This window comes from Crassostrea angulata, chromosome 5 (genome assembly GCF_025612915.1).
Source record: "Crassostrea angulata isolate pt1a10 chromosome 5, ASM2561291v2, whole genome shotgun sequence".
Lineage (NCBI taxonomy): Eukaryota > Metazoa > Mollusca > Bivalvia > Ostreida > Ostreidae > Magallana > Magallana angulata.
In genome coordinates, this window is record NC_069115.1 from 23,262,393 (window position 1) to 23,285,706 (window position 23,314).

The 23,314-nt window shown below is 34.6% G+C and overlaps 2 protein-coding genes and 1 long non-coding RNA gene across 5 annotated transcripts in view; 2 read left to right on the forward strand and 1 right to left on the reverse strand.

Moving 5' to 3' along the window:
- Positions 1-15,467, forward strand: part of LOC128182662 (atlastin-1-like) — a 49,145-nt gene extending 33,678 nt beyond the window's left edge. The window contains exons 11-13 of the mRNA XM_052851348.1: positions 11,319-11,375; positions 14,416-14,487; positions 14,638-15,467. Coding sequence (XP_052707308.1) covers positions 11,319-11,375; positions 14,416-14,487; positions 14,638-15,003 — 495 coding nt within the window. The 3' untranslated portion in view covers positions 15,004-15,467. The remainder of the gene's footprint in view (positions 1-11,318; positions 11,376-14,415; positions 14,488-14,637) is intronic.
- Positions 15,468-18,447: 2,980 nt separating this feature from the next.
- LOC128182669 (uncharacterized) lies at positions 18,448-21,717 on the reverse strand. 2 transcript variants are annotated; one of them, XR_008243449.1, is made up of 4 exons: positions 21,643-21,717; positions 20,524-20,730; positions 19,689-19,829; positions 18,448-19,051 (listed from the first exon to the last, which is right to left on the reverse strand). It is a non-coding gene; the product is annotated as an uncharacterized LOC128182669 (long non-coding RNA). The 2 variants fall into 2 exon arrangements; XR_008243448.1 differs by having other exon boundaries at positions 20,524-20,733; positions 21,643-21,716.
- Positions 21,718-22,089: 372 nt separating this feature from the next.
- The window catches only part of LOC128182663 (probable cytochrome P450 49a1), a 31,997-nt gene continuing 30,772 nt past the window's right edge, over positions 22,090-23,314 (forward strand). Inside the window, exon 1 of one of the 2 annotated variants that reach the window (XM_052851350.1) lies at positions 22,090-22,185. In XM_052851350.1, coding sequence (XP_052707310.1) covers positions 22,136-22,185 — 50 coding nt within the window. In that variant the 5' untranslated portion in view covers positions 22,090-22,135. The remainder of the gene's footprint in view (positions 22,186-23,314) is intronic. The other variant, XM_052851351.1, reaches the window with a different exon arrangement.

Here is a 23,314-nt window from a genome sequence, read left to right on the forward strand (position 1 = left end):
AATGCCAATATTTACACAAAAGCTTGTATACAAAGTGAAGATTCTAAATTGTAAAAATCGTGACCCTCGGACCAAAACTGGGGCCCCAGGCGGGGTTCAAAGTTTAACATAGAAATACATAGGAAAATGTTTTAAAAATCTTCTTCTCAAAAACCACTGCACCAGAAATGCCAATATTTACACAAAAGCTTGTATATATAGTGAAGATTCTAAATTGTAAAAATCGTGACCCTCAGACCAAAACTGGGGCCCCAGGCGGGGTTCAAAGTTTAACATATATAGAAATACATAGGAAAATATTTAAAAAATCTTCTTCTCAAGAACCACTGCACCAGGAATGCCAATATTTACACAAAAGCTTGTATATATAGTGAAGATTCTAAATTGTAAAAATCGTGACCCTCGGACCAAAACTGGGGCCCCAGGCGGGGTTCAAAGTTTAACATAGAAATACATTGGACAATGTTTAAAAAATCTTCTTCTCAAGAACCACTGCACCAGAAATGCCAATATTTACACAAAAGCTTGTATATATAGTGAAGATTCTAAATTGTAAAAATCGTGACCCTCAGACCAAAACTGGGGCCCCAGGCGGGGTTCAAAGTTTAACATATATAGAAATACATAGGAAAATATTTAAAAAATCTTCTTCTCAAGAACCACTGCACCAGAAATGCCAATATTTACACAAAAGCTTGTATACAAAGTGAAGATTCTAAATTGTAAAAATCGTGACCCTCGGACCAAAACTGGGGCCCCAGGCGGGGTTCAAAGTTTAACATAGAAATACATAGGAAAATGTTTAAAAAATCTTTTTCTCAAGAACCACTGCACCAGGAATGCCAATATTTACACAAAAGCTTGTATACAAAGTGAAGATTCTAAATTGTAAAAATCGTGACCCTCGGACCAAAACTGGGGCCCCAGGCGGGGTTCAAAGTTTAACATAGAAATACATAGGAAAATGTTTTAAAAATCTTCTTCTCAAGAACCACTGCACCAGAAATGCCAATATTTACACAAAAGCTTGTATATATAGTGAAGATTCTAAATTGTAAAAATCGTGACCCTCGGACCAAAACTGGGGCCCCAGGCGGGGTTCAAAGTTTAACATAGAAATACATAGGAAAATGTTTTAAAAATCTTCTTCTCAAGAACCACTGCACCAGGAATGCCAATATTTACACAAAAGCTTGTATACAAAGTGAAGATTCTAAATTGTAAAAATCGTGACCCTCGGACCAAAACTGGGGCCCCAGGCGGGGTTCAAAGTTTAACATAGAAATACATAGGAAAATGTTTTAAAAATCTTCTTCTCAAGAACCACTGCACCAGAAATGCCAATATTTACACAAAAGCTTGTATATATAGTGAAGATTCTAAATTGTAAAAATCGTGACCCTCGGACCAAAACTGGGGCCCCAGGCGGGGTTCAAAGTTTAACATAGAAATACATAGGACAATGTTTAAAAAATCTTCTCAAGAACCACTGCACCAGAAATGCCAATATTTACACAAAAGCTTGTATATATAGTGAAGATTCTAAATTGTAAAAATCGTGACCCTCAGACCAAAACTGGGGCCCCAGGCGGGGTTCAAAGTTTAACATATATAGAAATACATAGGAAAATATTTAAAAAATCTTCTTCTCAAGAACCACTGCACCAGAAATGCCAATATTTACACAAAAGCTTGTATACAAAGTGAAGATTCTAAATTGTAAAAATCGTGACCCTCGGAACAAAACTGGGGCCCCAGGCGGGGTTCAAAGTTTAACATAGAAATACATAGGAAAATGTTTAAAAAATCTTCTTCTCAAGAACCACTGCACCAGTAATACCAATATTTACACAAAAGCTTGTATACAAAGTGAAGATTCTAAATTGTAAAAATCGTGACCCTCGGACCAAAACTGGGGCCCCAGGCGGGGTTCAAAGTTTAACATAGAAATACATAGGAAAATGTTTAAAAAATCTTCTTCTCAAGAACCACTGCACCAGAAATGCCAATATTTACACAAAAGCTTGTATATATAGTGAAGATTCTAAATTGTAAAAATCGTGACCCTCGGACCAAAACTGGGGCCCCAGGCGGGGTTCAAAGTTTAACATAGAAATACATAGGACATATTTAAAAAATCTTCTTCTCAAGAACCACTGCACCAGAAATGCCAATATTTACACAAAAGCTTGTATATATAGTGAAGATTCTAAATTGTAAAAATCGTGACCCTCGGACCAAAACTGGGGCCCCAGGCGGGGTTCAAAGTTTAACATAGAAATACATAGGAAAATGTTTAAAAAATCTTCTTCTCAAGAACCACTGCACCAGGAATGCCAATATTTACACAAAAGCTTGTATACAAAGTGAAGATTCTAAATTGTAAAAATCGTGACCCTCGGACCAAAACTGGGGCCCCAGGCGGGGTTCAAAGTTTAACATATATAGAAATACATAGGAAAATGTTTTAAAAATCTTCTTCTCAAGAACCACTGCACCAGAAATGCCAATATTTACACAAAAGCTTGTATATATAGTGAAGATTCTAAATTGTAAAAATCGTGACCCTCGGACCAAAACTGGGGCCCCAGGCGGGGTTCAAAGTTTAACATAGAAATACATAGGAAAATGTTTAAAAAATCTTCTTCTCAAGAACCACTGCACCAGGAATGCCAATATTTACACAAAAGCTTGTATACAAAGTGAAGATTCTAAATTGTAAAAATCGTGACCCTCGGAACAAAACTGGGGCCCCAGGCGGGGTTCAAAGTTTAACATAGAAATACATAGGAAAATGTTTAAAAAATCTTCTTCTCAAGAACCACTGCACCAGTAATGCCAATATTTACACAAAAGCTTGTATACAAAGTGAAGATTCTAAATTGTAAAAATCGTGACCCTCGGACCAAAACTGGGGCCCCAGGCGGGGTTCAAAGTTTAACATAGAAATACATAGGACATATTTAAAAAATCTTCTTCTCAAGAACCACTGCACCAGAAATGCCAATATTTACACAAAAGCTTGTATATATAGTGAAGATTCTAAATTGTAAAAATCGTGACCCTCGGACCAAAACTGGGGCCCCAGGCGGGGTTCAAAGTTTAACATAGAAATACATAGGAAAATGTTTAAAAAATCTTCTTCTCAAGAACCACTGCACCAGGAATGCCAATATTTACACAAAAGCTTGTATACAAAGTGAAGATTCTAAATTGTAAAAATCGTGACCCTCGGAACAAAACTGGGGCCCCAGGCGGGGTTCAAAGTTTAACATAGAAATACATAGGAAAATGTTTAAAAAATCTTCTTCTCAAGAACCACTGCACCAGTAATGCCAATATTTACACAAAAGCTTGTATACAAAGTGAAGATTCTAAATTGTAAAAATCGTGACCCTCGGACCAAAACTGGGGCCCCAGGCGGGGTTCAAAGTTTAACATAGAAATACATAGGACATATTTAAAAAATCTTCTTCTCAAGAACCACTGCACCAGAAATGCCAATATTTACACAAAAGCTTGTATATATAGTGAAGATTCTAAATTGTAAAAATCGTGACCCTCGGACCAAAACTGGGGCCCCAGGCGGGGTTCAAAGTTTAACATAGAAATACATAGGAAAATGTTTAAAAAATCTTCTTCTCAAGAACCACTGCACCAGGAATGCCAATATTTACACAAAAGCTTGTATACAAAGTGAAGATTCTAAATTGTAAAAATCGTGACCCTCGGACCAAAACTGGGGCCCCAGGCGGGGTTCAAAGTTTAACATAGAAATACATAGGAAAATGTTTAAAAAATCTTCTTCTCAAGAACCACTGCACCAGAAATGCCAATATTTACACAAAAGCTTGTATATATAGTGAAGATTCTAAATTGTAAAAATCGTGACCCTCGGACCAAAACTGGGGCCCCAGGCGGGGTTCAAAGTTTAACGTAGAAATACATAGGACATATTTAAAAAATCTTCTTCTCAAGAACCACTGCACCAGAAATGCCAATATTTACACAAAAGCTTGTATATATAGTGAAGATTCTAAATTGTAAAAATCGTGACCCTCGGACCAAAACTGGGGCCCCAGGCGGGGTTCAAAGTTTAACATAGAAATACATAGGAAAATGTTTAAAAAATCTTCTTCTCAAGAACCACTGCACCAGGAATGCCAATATTTACACAAAAGCTTGTATACAAAGTGAAGATTCTAAATTGTAAAAATCGTGACCCTCGGACCAAAACTGGGGCCCCAGGCGGGGTTCAAAGTTTAACATATATAGAAATACATAGGAAAATGTTTTAAAAATCTTCTTCTCAAGAACCACTGCACCAGAAATGCCAATATTTACACAAAAGCTTGTATATATAGTGAAGACTCTAAATTGTAAAAATCGTGACCCTCGGACCAAAACTGGGGCCCCAGGCGGGGTTCAAAGTTAAACATAAAAATACATAGGAAAATGTTTAAAAAATCTTCTTCTCAAGAACCACTGCACCAGGAATGCCAATATTTACACAAAAGCTTGTATACAAAGTGAAGATTCTAAATTGTAAAAATCGTGACCCTCGGACCAAAACTGGGGCCCCAGGCGGGGTTCAAAGTTTAACATAGAAATACATAGGAAAATGTTTTAAAAATCTTCTTCTCAAAAACCACTGCACCAGAAATGCCAATATTTACACAAAAGCTTGTATATATAGTGAAGATTCTAAATTGTAAAAATCGTGACCCTCGGACCAAAACTGGGGCCCCTGGCGGGGTTCAAATTTTAACATAGAAATACATAGGAAAATGTTTAAAAAATCTTCTTCTCAAGAACCACTGCACCAGAAATGCCAATATTTACACAAAAGCTTGTATATATAGTGAAGATTCTAAATTGTAAAAATCGTGACCCTCAGACCAAAACTGGGGCCCCAGGCGGGGTTCAAAGTTTAACATATATAGAAATACATAGGAAAATATTTAAAAAATCTTCTTCTCAAGAACCACTGCACCAGGAATGCCAATATTTACACAAAAGCTTGTATATATAGTGAAGATTCTAAATTGTAAAAATCGTGACCCTCGGACCAAAACTGGGGCCCCAGGCGGGGTTCAAAGTTTAACATAGAAATACATTGGACAATGTTTAAAAAATCTTCTTCTCAAGAACCACTGCACCAGAAATGCCAATATTTACACAAAAGCTTGTATATATAGTGAAGATTCTAAATTGTAAAAATCGTGACCCTCAGACCAAAACTGGGGCCCCAGGCGGGGTTCAAAGTTTAACATATATAGAAATACATAGGAAAATATTTAAAAAATCTTCTTCTCAAGAACCACTGCACCAGAAATGCCAATATTTACACAAAAGCTTGTATACAAAGTGAAGATTCTAAATTGTAAAAATCGTGACCCTCGGACCAAAACTGGGGCCCCAGGCGGGGTTCAAAGTTTAACATAGAAATACATTGGAAAATGTTTAAAAAATCTTTTTCTCAAGAACCACTGCACCAGGAATGCCAATATTTACACAAAAGCTTGTATACAAAGTGAAGATTCTAAATTGTAAAAATCGTGACCCTCGGACCAAAACTGGGGCCCCAGGCGGGGTTCAAAGTTTAACATAGAAATACATAGGAAAATGTTTTAAAAATCTTCTTCTCAAGAACCACTGCACCAGAAATGCCAATATTTACACAAAAGCTTGTATATATAGTGAAGATTCTAAATTGTAAAAATCGTGACCCTCGGACCAAAACTGGGGCCCCAGGCGGGGTTCAAAGTTTAACATAGAAATACATAGGACAATGTTTAAAAAATCTTCTTCTCAAGAACCACTGCACCAGAAATGCCAATATTTACACAAAAGCTTGTATATATAGTGAAGATTCTAAATTGTAAAAATCGTGACCCTCAGACCAAAACTGGGGCCCCAGGCGGGGTTCAAAGTTTAACATATATAGAAATACATAGGAAAATATTTAAAAAATCTTCTTCTCAAGAACCACTGCACCAGAAATGCCAATATTTACACAAAAGCTTGTATACAAAGTGAAGATTCTAAATTGTAAAAATCGTGACCCTCGGAACAAAACTGGGGCCCCAGGCGGGGTTCAAAGTTTAACATAGAAATACATAGGAAAATGTTTAAAAAATCTTCTTCTCAAGAACCACTGCACCAGTAATGCCAATATTTACACAAAAGCTTGTATACAAAGTGAAGATTCTAAATTGTAAAAATCGTGACCCTCGGACCAAAACTGGGGCCCCAGGCGGGGTTCAAAGTTTAACATAGAAATACATAGGACATATTTAAAAAATCTTCTTCTCAAGAACCACTGCACCAGAAATGCCAATATTTACACAAAAGCTTGTATATATAGTGAAGATTCTAAATTGTAAAAATCGTGACCCTCGGACCAAAACTGGGGCCCCAGGCGGGGTTCAAAGTTTAACATAGAAATACATAGGAAAATGTTTAAAAAATCTTCTTCTCAAGAACCACTGCACCAGTAATGCCAATATTTACACAAAAGCTTGTATACAAAGTGAAGATTCCAAATTGTAAAAATCGTGACCCTCGGACCAAAACTGGGGCCCCAGGCGGGGTTCAAAGTTTAACATAGAAATACATAGGACATATTTAAAAAATCTTCTTCTCAAGAACCACTGCACCAGAAATGCCAATATTTACACAAAAGCTTGTATATATAGTGAAGATTCTAAATTGTAAAAATCGTGACCCTCGGACCAAAACTGGGGCCCCAGGCGGGGTTCAAAGTTTAACATAGAAATACATAGGAAAATGTTTAAAAAATCTTCTTCTCAAGAACCACTGCACCAGGAATGCCAATATTTACACAAAAGCTTGTATACAAAGTGAAGATTCTAAATTGTAAAAATCGTGACCCTCGGACCAAAACTGGGGCCCCAGGCGGGGTTCAAAGTTTAACATAGAAATACATAGGAAAATGTTTAAAAAATCTTCTTCTCAAGAACCACTGCACCAGAAATGCCAATATTTACACAAAAGCTTGTATATATAGTGAAGATTCTAAATTGTAAAAATCGTGACCCTCGGACCAAAACTGGGGCCCCAGGCGGGGTTCAAAGTTTAACATAGAAATACATAGGACATATTTAAAAAATCTTCTTCTCAAGAACCACTGCACCAGAAATGCCAATATTTACACAAAAGCTTGTATATATAGTGAAGATTCTAAATTGTAAAAATCGTGACCCTCGGACCAAAACTGGGGCCCCAGGCGGGGTTCAAAGTTTAACATAGAAATACATAGGAAAATGTTTAAAAAATCTTCTTCTCAAGAACCACTGCACCAGGAATGCCAATATTTACACAAAAGCTTGTGTACAAAGTGAAGATTCTAAATTGTAAAAATCGTGACCCTCGGACCAAAACTGGGGCCCCAAGCGGGGTTCAAAGTTTAACATATATAGAAATACATAGGAAAATGTTTTAAAAATCTTCTTCTCAAGAACCACTGCACCAGAAATGCCAATATTTACACAAAAGCTTGTATATATAGTGAAGATTCTAAATTGTAAAAATCGTGACCCTCGGACCAAAACTGGGGCCCCAGGCGGGGTTCAAAGTTTAACATAGAAATACATAGGAAAATGTTTAAAAAATCTTCTTCTCAAGAACCACTGCACCAGGAATGCCAATATTTACACAAAAGCTTGTATACAAAGTGAAGATTCTAAATTGTAAAAATCGTGACCCTCGGACCAAAACTGGGGCCCCAGGCGGGGTTCAAAGTTTAACATAGAAATACATAGGAAAATGTTTAAAAAATCTTCTTCTCAAGAACCACTGCACCAGTAATGCCAATATTTACACAAAAGCTTGTATACAAAGTGAAGATTCTAAATTGTAAAAATCGTGACCCTCGGACCAAAACTGGGGCCCCAGGCGGGGTTCAAAGTTTAACATAGAAATACATAGGAAAATGTTTAAAAAATCTTCTTCTCAAGAACCACTGCACCAGAAATGCCAATATTTACACAAAAGCTTGTATATATAGTGAAGATTCTAAATTGTAAAAATCGTGACCCTCGGACCAAAACTGGGGCCCCAGGCGGGGTTCAAAGTTTAACATAGAAATACATAGGACATATTTAAAAAATCTTCTTCTCAAGAACCACTGCACCAGAAATGCCAATATTTACACAAAAGCTTGTATATATAGTGAAGATTCTAAATTGTAAAAATCGTGACCCTCGGACCAAAACTGGGGCCCCAGGCGGGGTTCAAAGTTTAACATAGAAATACATAGGACAATGTTTAAAAAATCTTCTTCTCAAGAACCACTGCACCAGAAATGCCAATATTTACACAAAAGCTTGTATATATAGTGAAGATTCTAAATTGTAAAAATCGTGACCCTCGGACCAAAACTGGGGCCCCAGGCGGGGATCAAAATTTAACATAGAACTACATATGAAAAATGTTTAAAAATTTTCTTCTCAAGAACCACTGCACCAAAAATGCCAATACATACACAAAAGGTTGTATATATAGTGAAGATTCTAAATTGTAAAAATCGTGACCCTCGGACCAAAACTGGAGCCCCAGGCGGGGTCCAAAGTTTAACATATATAGAAATACATAGGAAAATGTTTAAAAAATCTTCTTCTCAAGAACCACTGCACCAGAAATGCCAATATTTACACAAAAGCTTGTACAAAGTGAAGATTCTAAATTGTAAAAATCGTGACCCTCGGACCAAAACTGGGGCCCCAGGCGGGGTTCAAAGTTTAACATAGAAATACATAGGAAAATGTTTAAAAAATCTTCTTCTCAAGAACCACTGCACCAGGAATGCCAATATTTACACAAAAGCTTGTATACAAAGTGAAGATTCTAAATTGTAAAAATCGTGACCCTCGGACCAAAACTGGGGCCCCAGGCGGGGTTCAAAGTTTAACATAGAAATACATAGGACAATGTTTAAAAAATCTTCTTCTCAAGAACCACTGCACCAGGAATGCCAATATTTACACAAAAGCTTGTATATATAGTGAAGATTCTAAATTGTAAAAATCGTGACCCTCGGACCAAAACTGGGGCCCCAGGCGGGGTTCAAAGTTTAACATAGAAATACATAGGACAATGTTTAAAAAATCTTCTTCTCAAGAACCACTGCACCAGAAATGCCAATATTTACACAAAAGCTTGTATATAAAGTGAAGATTCTAAATTGTAAAAATCGTGACCCTCAGACCAAAACTGGAGCCCCAGGCAGGGTCCAAAGTTTAACATATATAGAAATACATAGGAAAATGTTTAAAAAATCTTCTTCTTAAGAACCACTGCACCAGAAATGCCAATATTTACACAAAAGCTTGTATATATAGTGAAGATTCTAAATTGTAAAAATCGTGACCCTCGGACCAAAACTGGGGCCCCAGGCGGGGTTCAAAGTTTAACATAGAAATACATAGGAAAATGTTTAAAAAATCTTTTTCTCAAGAACCACTGCACCAGAAATGCCAATATTTACACAAAAGCTTGTATATATAGTGAAGATTCTAAATTGTAAAAATCGTGACCCTCGGACCAAAACTGGGGCCCCAGGCGGGGTTCAAAGTTCCACATAGAAATACATAGGAAAATGTTTAAAAAATCTTCTTCTCAAGAACCACTGCACCAGAAATGCCAATATTTACACAAAAGCTTGTATGTATAATGAAGATTCTAAATTGTAAAAATCGTGACCCTCGGACCAAAACTGGGGCCCCAGGCGGGGATCAAAATTTAACATAGAACTACATATGAAAAATGTTTAAACATTTTCTTCTCAAGAAGCACTTCACCAAAAATGCCAATACATAAACAAAAGGTTGTATATATAGTGAAGATTGTAAAATTCGTGACCCCCGAACAAAAGTGGGGCCCCAGGAGGGGTTTAAATTTTAACATATATAGGAAAATGTTTTAAAATCTTCTCAAGAACCATCGTGCAACTGTTTGGGATATTACTATGCATACATGTACATCCTTAGATAATGTAGATTCAAAAAATTGTAACTCCCGGACAATTGATGGGCACCAAGAGGGGTTCAAAATCTAAACATTTTAAAAAACAAAGGAAAAGTTTAAAAATTTTCTTCTCAAGAACTACAATGTTTTAGTTAGTGGAATATCTATGCATGCATCCTTCACTTATGTAGATTCCTAATTCGTAAAATCGTGACCCCCGGACCAATAATGGGGCCCCAAGATGGGGTCAAAGTTTATTATAGAAATATAAAGGTAACAGGTTAAAAAATCTTCTTCTCGAGAACTACAATGCTTCAATTTGTGAGATTACTATCATGCATACAACCTTGGATAATAAAGGTTCGACAGTTTTAAAATAGTGACCCCTGGACTAATACTAGGGACCCAAGATGGGTTTAAAGTTAAATGTAGAAGTACCGGTATATATGGAAAATGTTTAAAAATCTTCTTTTCGAGAACTACAATGCATCAATTTGTCAGATAACTACGTAAGCACCCTCAAATAGTGTAGATTCGAAATTATAAAAGCCGTGACCTCAATCTAATACTGGGGCCCCAAGAGGTGTTCAAAGTTTAGCATAGAAATATAGAGGGAAAATGTTGAAAAATCTTTTTCTAGGGAACTATAATGCTTCAGCTTGTGAGATAACTATGCAAGCATCCTTAAATAATGTAGATTCCAAATAATTAAAACTTTAGCACTGGACTAATAGTGTGGCCCCAAAAGGGGTTCAAAGTTTAACATAGAAAGATATATTGAAAATGTTTTTAAAAAGTTCTTCTCGAGAACTATAATGCTACAGTTTGTGAGATTACTATGCAAGGATCCTCAAATTGTGTAAACTCTAATGTAGTGACCAAGAGTTATCTTTCTTAATGTTCTGTACAGTCTGAGAGTTATTCCTCTTGAAGTGGAACTCTTCTACGTTCAGTTTTTCAGGTTGTGTACGTGCGGTCCCACCGCAGTGCTACACATTTTCATTCCTATGTTACTATTTATGTTGTTCAAGCCAACCATAAACCTCGGACCATTACTGGGTCCCCAGAAAGGGGTTCAATGTTTAAAATAGAAAAAACATATGCTACGAAATGTAATGTTACAAGGAACTGCTGTTCAGGTGAGCGATGTGGCCCATGGGCCTCTTGTTTAAACATCAAATAACAAAAATTGGGTAACATTCAGAGGATTCTCAGATTTGGGTTTAGACTTCAATATAAAGCTTTTAATGCAAACATGAGATTATGACATGTCCTACTAAGGGCTATGGTACTCAGGTGATAGTTAATGCCTCTCGTTCTTTTTATTCAAGGCTTATGTCGATTTGCTGAAAAAAGGAGAGTACCCTAGCCCACAGACAGCTTTTCAGGTATGTAAACCATTCATTAAAAGGTACCAGTTAAAAAAATGTTTTGTTCTTTTGCAAATGATACGATTTACTCATACCTTGCAGTCTTTGTATTGGCTATTATATTTGTTTTTCGTTTTATCCTACGATTTTTATCACATATTTGATTTTTCTGTTGTGTTCATTACAAGATGAGAAATGAATATATATTGTGACTGTATGTTAGAATGATATTTGAGCAGTATTACGTGCAAATACGATATGTACAATGCTGCTATCGTGAAAGTTGACAAAACAATCCTATCCTATCCTGTATCCTGCATCCTATTCTGCAAAATGGCTCTATCGTACCCTATCCTATCCTATCCCATACCATCCATATTTAGGAATAAGAGTTACATGTAAATAAAATGAAATTTTAGAAAATCTTTAGAACGAGGTAACGTATTTACCTGTACATCGGTGGTATTAAATCGTACACGGAGAGTACTTATTTACGTAAATAAACAGGTAAGCGATTTGTTTTTATTACGTATATATGTATAATAATGATAAACATCTTTAATTTAGCTGAAACAAACAGTTTAAACTTATTTATTTCCTTATACATGTAATATGATATTATGCACGGAGAATATCGGTAATCGGCTGGTTCGGTCGCCAATAAATGAAAACACGAATCGGGTAAGCTTTACTTTATGAATAAATAAAAAAATATCGCCTTTGTTGCTATATTATTTAAATTTATTGTTAAAATATAAATTATTGCGAATATTTCTTAATTTGATATGTTTAGTATATTACCGAACCTTATACGTCGTTGTGATCGAAAATCGAAGAAATTAAATGAAACGTGATAATTACACACGAACAACGTTCGTTTCTTGTTAAGATATTTGTCTTCTTGTATGTCAAACTGTTCCTAGACTGAATACGTTTATTATCATTCTGTTGAAGTCTTTAGATAAATCAATAAAACGTTATTTATGTAGTAATTTTACGCTGCATTATGCAGCCTAAAAGTTTACAGTAACTCTATCCTTACGCCGTTTCAGAATTGACAAATATATAGCACGCATCAATTTTCTTTACCGCTTTATAAATATATAACATATATTTTTTTTAATGTTTTACCTTGTATTTCTAAATTAATTTTCATTTCGCAAAACCATTCTGAAATTTATATTCGAATCTGATTGGCTATTGGATGCAGAATAGGATAGAATAGGATAGAGTTTGACTTCAGTATTCCTATCATGTATCCTGCATCCTCTATCCTATCCTATCCTTGTCACCTTTCAGGATAGCAGCACTATATGCGCATACAAATCTAAATGGCTCCAAACTTTAGTTTACTCTACACTCAATCACCCTATTCTATCCCTTTTCTTATTAATATTTAAGCGGCTTTTCCCTTAAGATAATCGTCCGACTTATGTATCACATTTGTACAATGTAATGGATCAACATGAAACATTAGGAGTTCTTTAACATATAAATTGTAATTTTAGGCAAACCAATTCAGCTTTAAATTCTTATCGTAAATTTGATGGAATTATATTTTCATCCATGTGCAGAACTAAAACAATGAACCATATCAATAAGTGGGGTATGGATAGACACGATGTTATTATTTTCACTAAATGTAAATATTTATACTTGAAAGTAAACGACAGATCTTGTGAATAATTTGCTGAGTCCAGTCTCTTTTAAGATAAACTTGACAAAGAAATCAAATGTTTTACATGTAATTGGTTACTGTTTAATCAGTTCAAAAAATGCACCTTTGCTAGTAATTTAAACTTTTTTTAAATTTTTAATGAAATTTAAAAGCTTACGCGTTGAACACTTTTGTTTTGCATTTCTACATATCACTTTGCATTTCTTTATATCACATAGTATTACGTTATAAAGTTATTATTTTGTTATCTGAAAAATAAAATATAAAATTATAGACGTGTAAATAATAATTATTGCCCCAAAAAATGATAATAAGAAAATTATTGATAGTAATAATCAATATTGAATAATGAACATAATATATTTCTATATCAATGAAAATTATCTAAATAAGTTTTATTTTTCATTCATCGTTTTATGGAACGTTTTGTAAAAAAAATTCGTGAGCAAAAAATTCGGTAATACCAAAGCTAATTGAGATCTTTTAAGCCAAACTCCTTGAAATGTTTATATTGAAGTTACTTTGGTTAGATAACTATCATTACTTTGAATCTATTTACTTACAACTTCATATTTGGATCAGATTTTACTTATATTTTCTATTTCTTATTATCTAAATTTACCTGATTAATAAAAAATAATATCTATCTATCTATCTATCTATCTATCTATCTATCTATCTATCTATCTATCTATCTATCACTTCAAATGTATGTTCAAATATGTGGAGAAAATTGACATTATCATAAGAGGGTGAAAACATTATCAACTGTGTTGTTTTGTTGTTTTATAGAAAGAGACGTTAAGGCTCGATAGAATGGGTGGTTGCTTTTTACTGTATTTATGTTGAAAATATGTAAATGATTACAAATCTACAACTTCTATCAGTTTACTAAAACATTTTATAAGTGTTGTAAGCAAGCCTGTTATTGACAACGTGCTAGTACGAAGTGACAACGCGCCTCTGCGATGATTACAGCGCGCTAAAGTGTTACTTACAATTCACACTAACAATTAAAACAGATTTGCGCCAACACAACTTTACATAACAGTATAGTGTAAAGTTGCATTAGCATGACGTCGTGTTCGGTGTTAGCTTGACGGCGTCTTGTGTAAAGTTGTGTGGACGCAACAGCGTTTATAATGTAAGTGCAACGACAGATTGTGTGTTAGGGCAAAGTTGTGTTGTGTAAAGTTGTGTTGTAAAATCTTGTAATCACGCTAGTGCGTTGTTATCATTTTACACTAGCGCGTTTGACACTTCGCACTATCGCATTTGTCACTTCACTTTATCGCGTTGTTCTTAATACGCTGTTACACTCTTACAATCGGAACACAACAGTATTCGTCATACCGTTTTAATTGTTTAATGTATATTTAGGCGACAGCGGAAGTTGGAAGAGGCGAAGCAATCAAGAGAGCTTTTGAATTCTATAAAGACCAAATGGATAAGGTAGGGTAAACTATTTTTCGTTACTCTGATAATGTTCTCAAGTTAAGATTTTTAGTTGATTAAAATTGCTTATGACATAGTCTTATTAACAAGATGAATATGATTATTTCTGTGCAATTTGTTTTTGAGGTTTGCAATTCAATTTTGCAGTTTCTTTATTCTGGAGAACATATATCCATGAACGATTTTGAAACTTATCACAAAAGATGCAGAATCGCAGCGAGAGACAAATTGAAAAGGACCTCTAAATTGCTTATATTGGAGCATGAATGCGAATGCGTGCGGAACCTTGATATCCTAATCAAAGAAGAGTACAAAAAATGGAGGAAAATATTGGACGAGCAAATACAAAACTTGGTATTACAACAGAAAGCAAGAAGAGCTGCTGCGGCCGAGGAAGAAGCAAACAGTTCACTTTCAAAGCTAAAATCAGTAGGCACTGGTATCGGAATCGGAATCGGGACAGCGGCTATAACTTTCTTTCAAGTTAACAAATATTTAAAAAAGAAAACATAAATTCTAATGGCAGCAATGACTGCATCATGTTTTGTTTTGTGCTAATTCAGTTTTGGCAAAGTTTGATGTTGATATTAGTCTTTAATGAAGCATGTAAATGTGACATATTAATATAAACATGTTAACTGTAAAAATCAATGACAAATTGTAAGGGGTGTATTTTGTCTGACGGAGTTTTTATATCTCTTGTTGTATTTGTTGGACGAGGGACAAATAAATTTTACTAGACACGATTTGGTTTGAAGAACAGATAAGAACATATTAGTTTCTCCTGTCCAGAAATGGATGACCCTTGGTTACAATTTTTATTATTGTTTTCCCATTAAATTACTCGATCAAAAAATCTAGTTTTCCAATTCTTTTTCAGATTCAAGTATTTTTGATGACGATAGAAGATAAGCTTTTGAAGTTACATTTTGCATAAGTCAATTGATATTAACTTTTGTTTGTAAGGTTTCCTATTTTACCTATTCTACATTATCTATTTCACCAATATTTTTATTAGAAATTTGTAATACATATTTAGCGTTAATATTATTTATCTTATACAAACAACATTCCCGGAATCCACGCTGCTTTCGGGGTATGAAGTTTGCTTCCAAATTGAATAATTGGTAAACCGTCGTCTAATATTTTCCCTGATCTATAAGTGTATTTCGCTTGATTCTTTCTGATTTTTCCCATACCAGATTACGCATATAAAGTCTCTGAACATTATACGTGTAATCTAATTCAAAGTACATTATCTATTTTACCTAGTGTTTTGATTGGAGAAATACCCGGTAATTCATCAAAGTCAGTAAAGTTTCTTCTTTTCCCATATTTCAACAGTTTTTCGATGTCATGGTGTATTTTCATTCAATTTCCTTTGTAGCTTTCGTCTTTTTAATGTCCGAAAGGTATTCCTTATGACTGAACGGTGTCTTCCCACTTAGCCAACATTTTGAAGAAATACAGGTAAAATACAGGTAGATTTGTGTTGGCTAAGTGGGAATGGGGTGCAGGTGGAGAACAAAAGAATAATCAATGTAATTACATGTAAGCTATAGTTTGTTTTCAGATGAACGTAGGAGAAATAATATATATTTGTTAGCCTACAGAAGAATACATATGAATTGAGCTTCTGTCCCAGTACTTTATTCTATTTAATTAATTCAGATGAAAATGTTAATTCTTAAAAATGAGTTCATTTGTTACATATTCCCCTATAATTAATGCCCTTAATTAGGTTACAAATATCATGGTTTGTCTATTTTCATCATAAATTGAGATAATTATATAAGCTAACAACTTAAACTTTGCATTGCGAAAATTTTGTAATTATAAGAATCACGTTTGAAATTTTAATTATACATCATATGGGTCATTTTTCATTTTTTTTTTCAATTCTCTTTGGTTTCTATGATTATTTTGATTAATTCCAATCTAAAGAATATGAAGTTAACAAAACACAAAAACGCTAGAGTAAAGAGCTTATATTTTAATGGTGTATGATGCATGATCAATACATCATTAGCTATGAAGATAAAATCTTCCTTAGTCATTTTCTATAAAGTTGACCTGCACCTGAAGATTGGGCAGCTGAACACCGCTCGTAAATAGGCACCGTCACACAGGTACATGGTATATAAACCTATCGATTTCGTTTCACCCGATTGCACACCTGGAACTCGTGACCGACGTGTAGCATTCCCGTCATGGTCTTTGGATTTTTTTGCAGTTATTTCTTATTTTATGTGCTTATATTGTTTTGTAAATAGTGCATTGACCAATTCATTTGATGTTATTATACTACTGACTTGAAAAAAGTCCGTAGTATTTGATAATTTCATTGTAACCGAGTAACACGGCGGTGCAAGATGTACTTCCACACTGATGAGACCTCTACAACAAAGTATTTTGAACTATTTAAAGGTCTGCGCTTTACATAGGGGTTGTAGGAACAGCAGTGATGAAAGAGAAATATGGCGGACAGTGCCTATTTGCGAACGGTGTTCAGCTTTAACTTCCGACAGAATTATTCGTTGCTGTGCAACCTAATGTATTAGATATTAGATACTAATAAAGAGTAAATTGAATATCTAAAGCACTTAAAACTTGTCAACGTCACGAATAATAGAAAAACATATTTTCCCAGAACATCGAGACACAACAAATCGAAAAAAATGGCGTGGTGTGTGTATTTTCTCTAAAGAGTTATATCTTTGAAATGTTCTCATTTTATTCTAAAAAAATAACAGGAGAAAATATTTTCATCCACAATGCAGTGGAGCTTCTGTACATATATGGTACACGTTTGGTTGTCTTCTCAATACTGAGTGTCCTCCGAAAACTATGGTTGTCTATTACCAATAAACAGACAACAGAGTTGGAAAAATCAGTACATTGAAAAATTGTGTCGTGTGAGTGCGAGGTGATTATAATATTGCACATTTATTTTGATGAAGTCACTTTTTCTTGTTAGGCTTTCGATGCTGTGTGGTTTGAGTCTGACAGTCTGTATGTTCATTTTCTTTGATTTTACTTTCCTTGTGCGCCAAATAATATATTATACCACGCCGTGAACGCCAGGCAAAATTTGAAAGGCTTCAACGTTGCATGATTGTGAATACCATAAGAGCTAGCGTTAGCAAAATTTTTACATCAAAATGGAACGCAATACATATTTTAAGGTGCCAAAATTTAAGTTATCAGAACATTAAATATGGAAGAAATCATCAATAAAAAGATTGAGTTTTAAAAAAGCAAAAGAGTTTCTGACCATCACGTGTAATGACAGCACATGGGGACACTCCATATAAGACCGCGGAATATCAACTGGCAAGATTGGAAATATACAGCTTACATGGACGTCAATTTCACCTGTTACGTACAGTCAAAACATTTGAAATGAGCGGGAACAAATTTACGCGGACGTTTGAGAAAACCTTGGATTGAAGCTGTAGTTATAGGAAGTGTATTTTCATTTCTAACTTGCTATATATCGATCGAAACACATTTTATTTAGCATTAGCAAAGCGATCGGAAACATTTTATTTAATCAATAAGTACATAATCAGCAAATATAAGAATATCACTATTTGGAGGTGTATTTGTTTGGTCGACTGGAGAAAACTCGCGTTTTATTTTTTTTAATTCTGCCATTCTAGCTAAATGTACGTTCATAGCCCGAATGAAGCATAGAAAAGGCGTTTTATTGCTTGTATATTTACACACATTTCTAATTTTTTTTTGTCCAATTAAAAGTGAGTAAAACTACGTAAATATTTTAATTATCAATAAGAACTTATCACACAAGAAGCTTCAAATGTTTCATGTCAAAGTTACCATAGTGACTGTACAACTTGTAATGCAATGGACATGCATGAAGAAACATGTAACGTGAAAACGTGTTTGAGGTATATCCCGAGGTATCCCGAGTGACCCGGGATGCATAGTTTATAGGGAAAAGAGTACCAATTCATTTCCCATAGGGCTCAATGTTAACCTAAACCCACCTGGCTAGTTTGCTATTATACTTACAGACATATCCTTGGTCACATTTGAAAGTTCATTCCAAGCACTAACACAAAATCAATAGAAATACATAGGGTCCCGTGGCGTTTATAGGTCAAAATTGAGCTTGTTTACAACTTACAGCGATCCGCAGCAAATAAATCCAAGTCCCAAAATTGACACCCACCCCCTATTTCAACCCCTCTTATTTCTTCACTTTTTGCAGTACTTCTTCAATCCATCATTCATTTTAAACAGTGATAAATTTACTTTGAAATAATCATTATTTCAGCAATTAATTCAGCCAATCACCTTAGCCATACCTTTTTCTGCGCGGCTCAATCTTGTATTAACACTTCTCTGATGTCAACATCCGGTGCATTGGTACTCTCATTCCTATACTCATAATTTTACTCACCTCAGAATTAGGCAAATTTGTGTTTTTCATGAACCTTATACATACCTCTAATTGTGTATGAAACTTGAGTCCTGGATCTTGATTTATATTTATGCTGTGCTCGTCTGAGTATCAGGCTCTCTCCCTCGGCAAATGCTGTAAGGAGAGTGGGCTCACAGTGAGACTCAAGATGAATTGACTGCTTTTTAATGACTTTAACAAATAAAATACATGGAAAAACGGAATGAATGTGTTTGTTTAAATGTATTTAAGGGTTTCATGAACAAATTTGATAAATTTTTTAAATAAGGGTGGATTCTACCCAGAATTTGAGAAAACCTCTTAAATTAGATGAAAACCTGGTGAATTATGCAAGTTAAACAGGCTAAATATTGACTTATAAGTAAAAAATATTCACATCATGAAAATTTAATCATTATTGACTCTGATAAGCCAATTAATCCTAATCTGGCCTTTCCTGTTGATTTAGCAGGTGCAAACAATATCACCACCCCCCAGTCTAATGCAGCTTAGAGAACTAGCAGGTGCCCCCTGTCATTTTGTATTACAGTAATTTTGAAAAAGGAGAGGTACATATTTTTGACATTATATTACAGCTCAGTCATTGTAGTAATAAACAGAACTGATAAATTGTAAAATTTTTGGAATTTACACCTAGAAAAAGAGAATTTTTTGACAATGTTAAAAAATCTAGAAGGGTAATTGTTCTGGTTTGATACCACAAATATGCCTCACAGTAAAGAGACAGAGACTAGTATACTAATAATTTTACCTGCATCATGAAGAAAAATATCTGTCATGATGGATCAGATGGATACGGACTCTCTGTCAGCGTTATAAAGTGACAAAATGACTCCGACGCCCTGGTGCCACCATCTCCGAAGACAGAGGAGGCAAAAAAATGAAAATCCTCCTAAGTGCACGAATGAGAGAAAATCAGTGTTACAAGTTATTCATTGCACAAACCAATGTTTAAACATCAATTTTTATCATACATGTCTTACAAATATACATATATATCATTATTACACACATAAATACAAAATTAAATCATTATTCAGGGGTGGGGTACATAAAAAGCACAATTACATGAAATTACATGTAATTACATGTATTACCACATGTGATTTATGCAGTCAGAATAACATTCAAGGAAAAAATTAAAAAATTAGATGCAGCTAGTCTAAATAAAAGAAATTGCATTATGTTGAAATTCTGCAACACTGACCAGTAAGCCAAAGGGAAGTAACTCTAAAAACTGCTGTCTTGTTCTCTACACTGTTGACATTTTCAAGCATTTGAACTATTAAAACTTCACAAAAAGTCCCCACCAAACTCATAAAATGTCATCATGCAAATAAAGTATATTCCATATTCAGTTGACATGAATCCCAGGTGTCACCCCAAGACTAGAAAGTGGTCCCCATTCTGTTTCATGTGTAATGATCATGTAAATTAAACATTCCCTTTCCAAACCCTGGGGGGGGGGGGCACTCATTCTACATTTCAGACTAGACATATTCCCAAACTCTAAACTGTATTCCTTCTAGCCCCAAAACTCTAAATCATTGAACTGGGGATAAAAAAAATGAAACGTGGCAACCTACCAGATGCTGACACTGTTGACAGTGGATGTAGTCTCAGGGTGTGTGACGCAAACCCTCTTTTACATCAACCTTATTGCACGAGACCACTTCAGGCTTAAAAGAAGACTGCGGAACTCCTCTGCAAGGATGGCTGAAAAGTATGGGAGGCAGTATTTGATCCGAATCACTCTTTCGATCAAGCTGCGCAATCCATGTACAATAAATGGTCTGCTGAAAAATAGCTCAGACGAATCAAATTGGCATTGGGTAGCATCATTTAATCTATTTAAAAAGACTATAGACACTTCTGAGAAGTCAATGGTAATATGGAGCACACAAAAATAACAGAATAACAGAAAAAAGTCTGAGTTAAACCTAAGTTTGGTCCAGATTCTATATTGAACAGCTGGTCAGTCAAGATTTTTCTCAAAAATCTTGTACAATTAAAATAAATATACAAGCAAAGAACTGAAATAGTGGAGTGCAACACAGGTGATCAACTATTATTTTATCCAATTTACTATAAAACACCACTTTTTTTTGCTTTTATTCTTGCCTGGACACCCTTATATTACCCTTTACACTCATTCAGTACCCCCCCCCCTTATTTTGAAAATGACAGCCACTCCCACCCTCAAATTTACATTTGCAGTATTAATTTTACTTCTAGTGTTTTAAAATGTTATATCTGCTCTTTTCATTATGAAATAATTAACCTTTTTCAATTTTTAAGCTACAAAACATTTAAAAAATAGGGTCTCTATAGGGAAAAGAGTACCAATTCATTTCCCATAGGGCTCAATGTTAACCTAAACCCACCTGGCTAGTTTGCTATTATACTTACAGACATATCCTTGGTCACATTTGAAAGTTCATTCCAAGCACTAACACAAAATCAATAGAAATACATAGGGTCCCGTGGCGTTTATAGGTCAAAATTGAGCTTGTTTACAACTTACAGCGATCCGCAGCAAATAAATCCAAGTCCCAAAATTGACACCCACCCCCTATTTCAACCCCTCTTATTTCTTCACTTTTTGCAGTACTTCTTCAATCCATCATTCATTTTAAACAGTGATAAATTTACTTTGAAATAATCATTATTTCAGCAATTAATTCAGCCAATCACCTTAGCCATACCTTTTTCTGCGCGGCTCAATCTTGTATTAACACTTCTCTGATGTCAACATCCGGTGCATTGGTACTCTCATTCCTTAATGATGTCAGATTCTCCCATTATAAAACTTCTTAAGAGAAATGATTCCTTTTTTGTAAGTTTTTCCGAGTGAAAAATTATCTGTCAATGAATAAATCTTGAATTGTGTTTCCATTTTATCAATTCGATTCAACTACACTTCATTCATATGTATGACCATTTGTATTTATAAAAAAAAAAATCGCCTAAATATGACGGAAACAATAACTTGGGACATACTTTTAAACATTAGATAAAATGTTATCAAAAATGAATCATAATTATTACTTAACACTTTTGTAAATGCATGCGGATAAAATCGGGATCGATGCAATTCAATCAATTTGGCGTTTTTACTTACATGTATGACCAAAATGCAGTGCCGTAGTTTTAAATTTTTTAAGTATACACACAGACATGAATCTATGAAGGCGTATAATGTTGTCGACAACAAAGTGCTTCGCGTGGAGATTACGGTTTCCTTTTAGGTATGGTACCTTATTTTCACACATTCCGTTTTATAGATTCATAAATATCGTTTATGTATTTCCTCAAATATTATTACCATTTGTTTAACAGTAAACGTGTGTACACAGTGTCAATGCTCTCAGCCGCTGTTCATGTCTTCTTTATTTTGAACAACATGCATTGCAATGTCGAAGTAATGATTAAGACATTAAGGCATTAAATCATGTAATTAATTGGACACAGTATTCTTTAAGAGTATACCCGAAAAGAGTTTTATGTTTCTCCGTATATTTTAAATATATGTACGGAGACTCAGTGGGGCAATATCTTAAATAAAGTTTCGGCTCAGCACAAAAAAAATAAACTTGTGAAATAAGAAAGAAATTATTATTTTTCTGACGGTATTTTACGGTGTTACAGTCTATGTGGCTGACAATTTTTCTTTATTCCAATTGATAACAAAATGAATCTATAAATTAGGTAGATCACATAGTGTTATAGACGGCATTTGTACATACTAAGAAACGAAATCTTACTTTGAGCTGAACCAAAATTTGACCATATCTGTAAAAATTAATAGCGAGCAAAAATTCTTTTTCCTAGGCATGTTCTAAAAGTTCACCTTTGCGTGCTATTTAAAGAGTGTTACCGTATATCAAACAACTGTTTCAATAAAAACAAACTTTAAACCTAAATTTATGATTGTTTTATTTATTTCGTGTAGAGTATACGACACAATTTGCAGGTGCCGCGAGCGATGTTATACACAGCAAAATGAAAAAAAAAATATATATATATAATCTTGTAGTGGTTAACTGCATTCTAAAAGATTTTTTGTAATGTTTTATTTTTCGGTTAAAAATATTATGGCACAGTTGATAAAGATACTAAGTTTTCTAACTAGATATCGCATAGTCCAAATGGCTCCTAACGCATACAAATTATATTTTGTGAAGCAACTCAAATTGAAAATGTTGAGACGCTTCTAATACTATTCTATACATGTAGTATGCTAATCAGTCACCCATGTATCCATTAAAAACTTCATACTGTAGAATCATTAAATGTCGTGGGGGCCAATTTTCGTGGATTTATTAAATTTTACAGGTTCGTGGGGACGTAATTTCGTGTATTCTCTAAAACCTACAA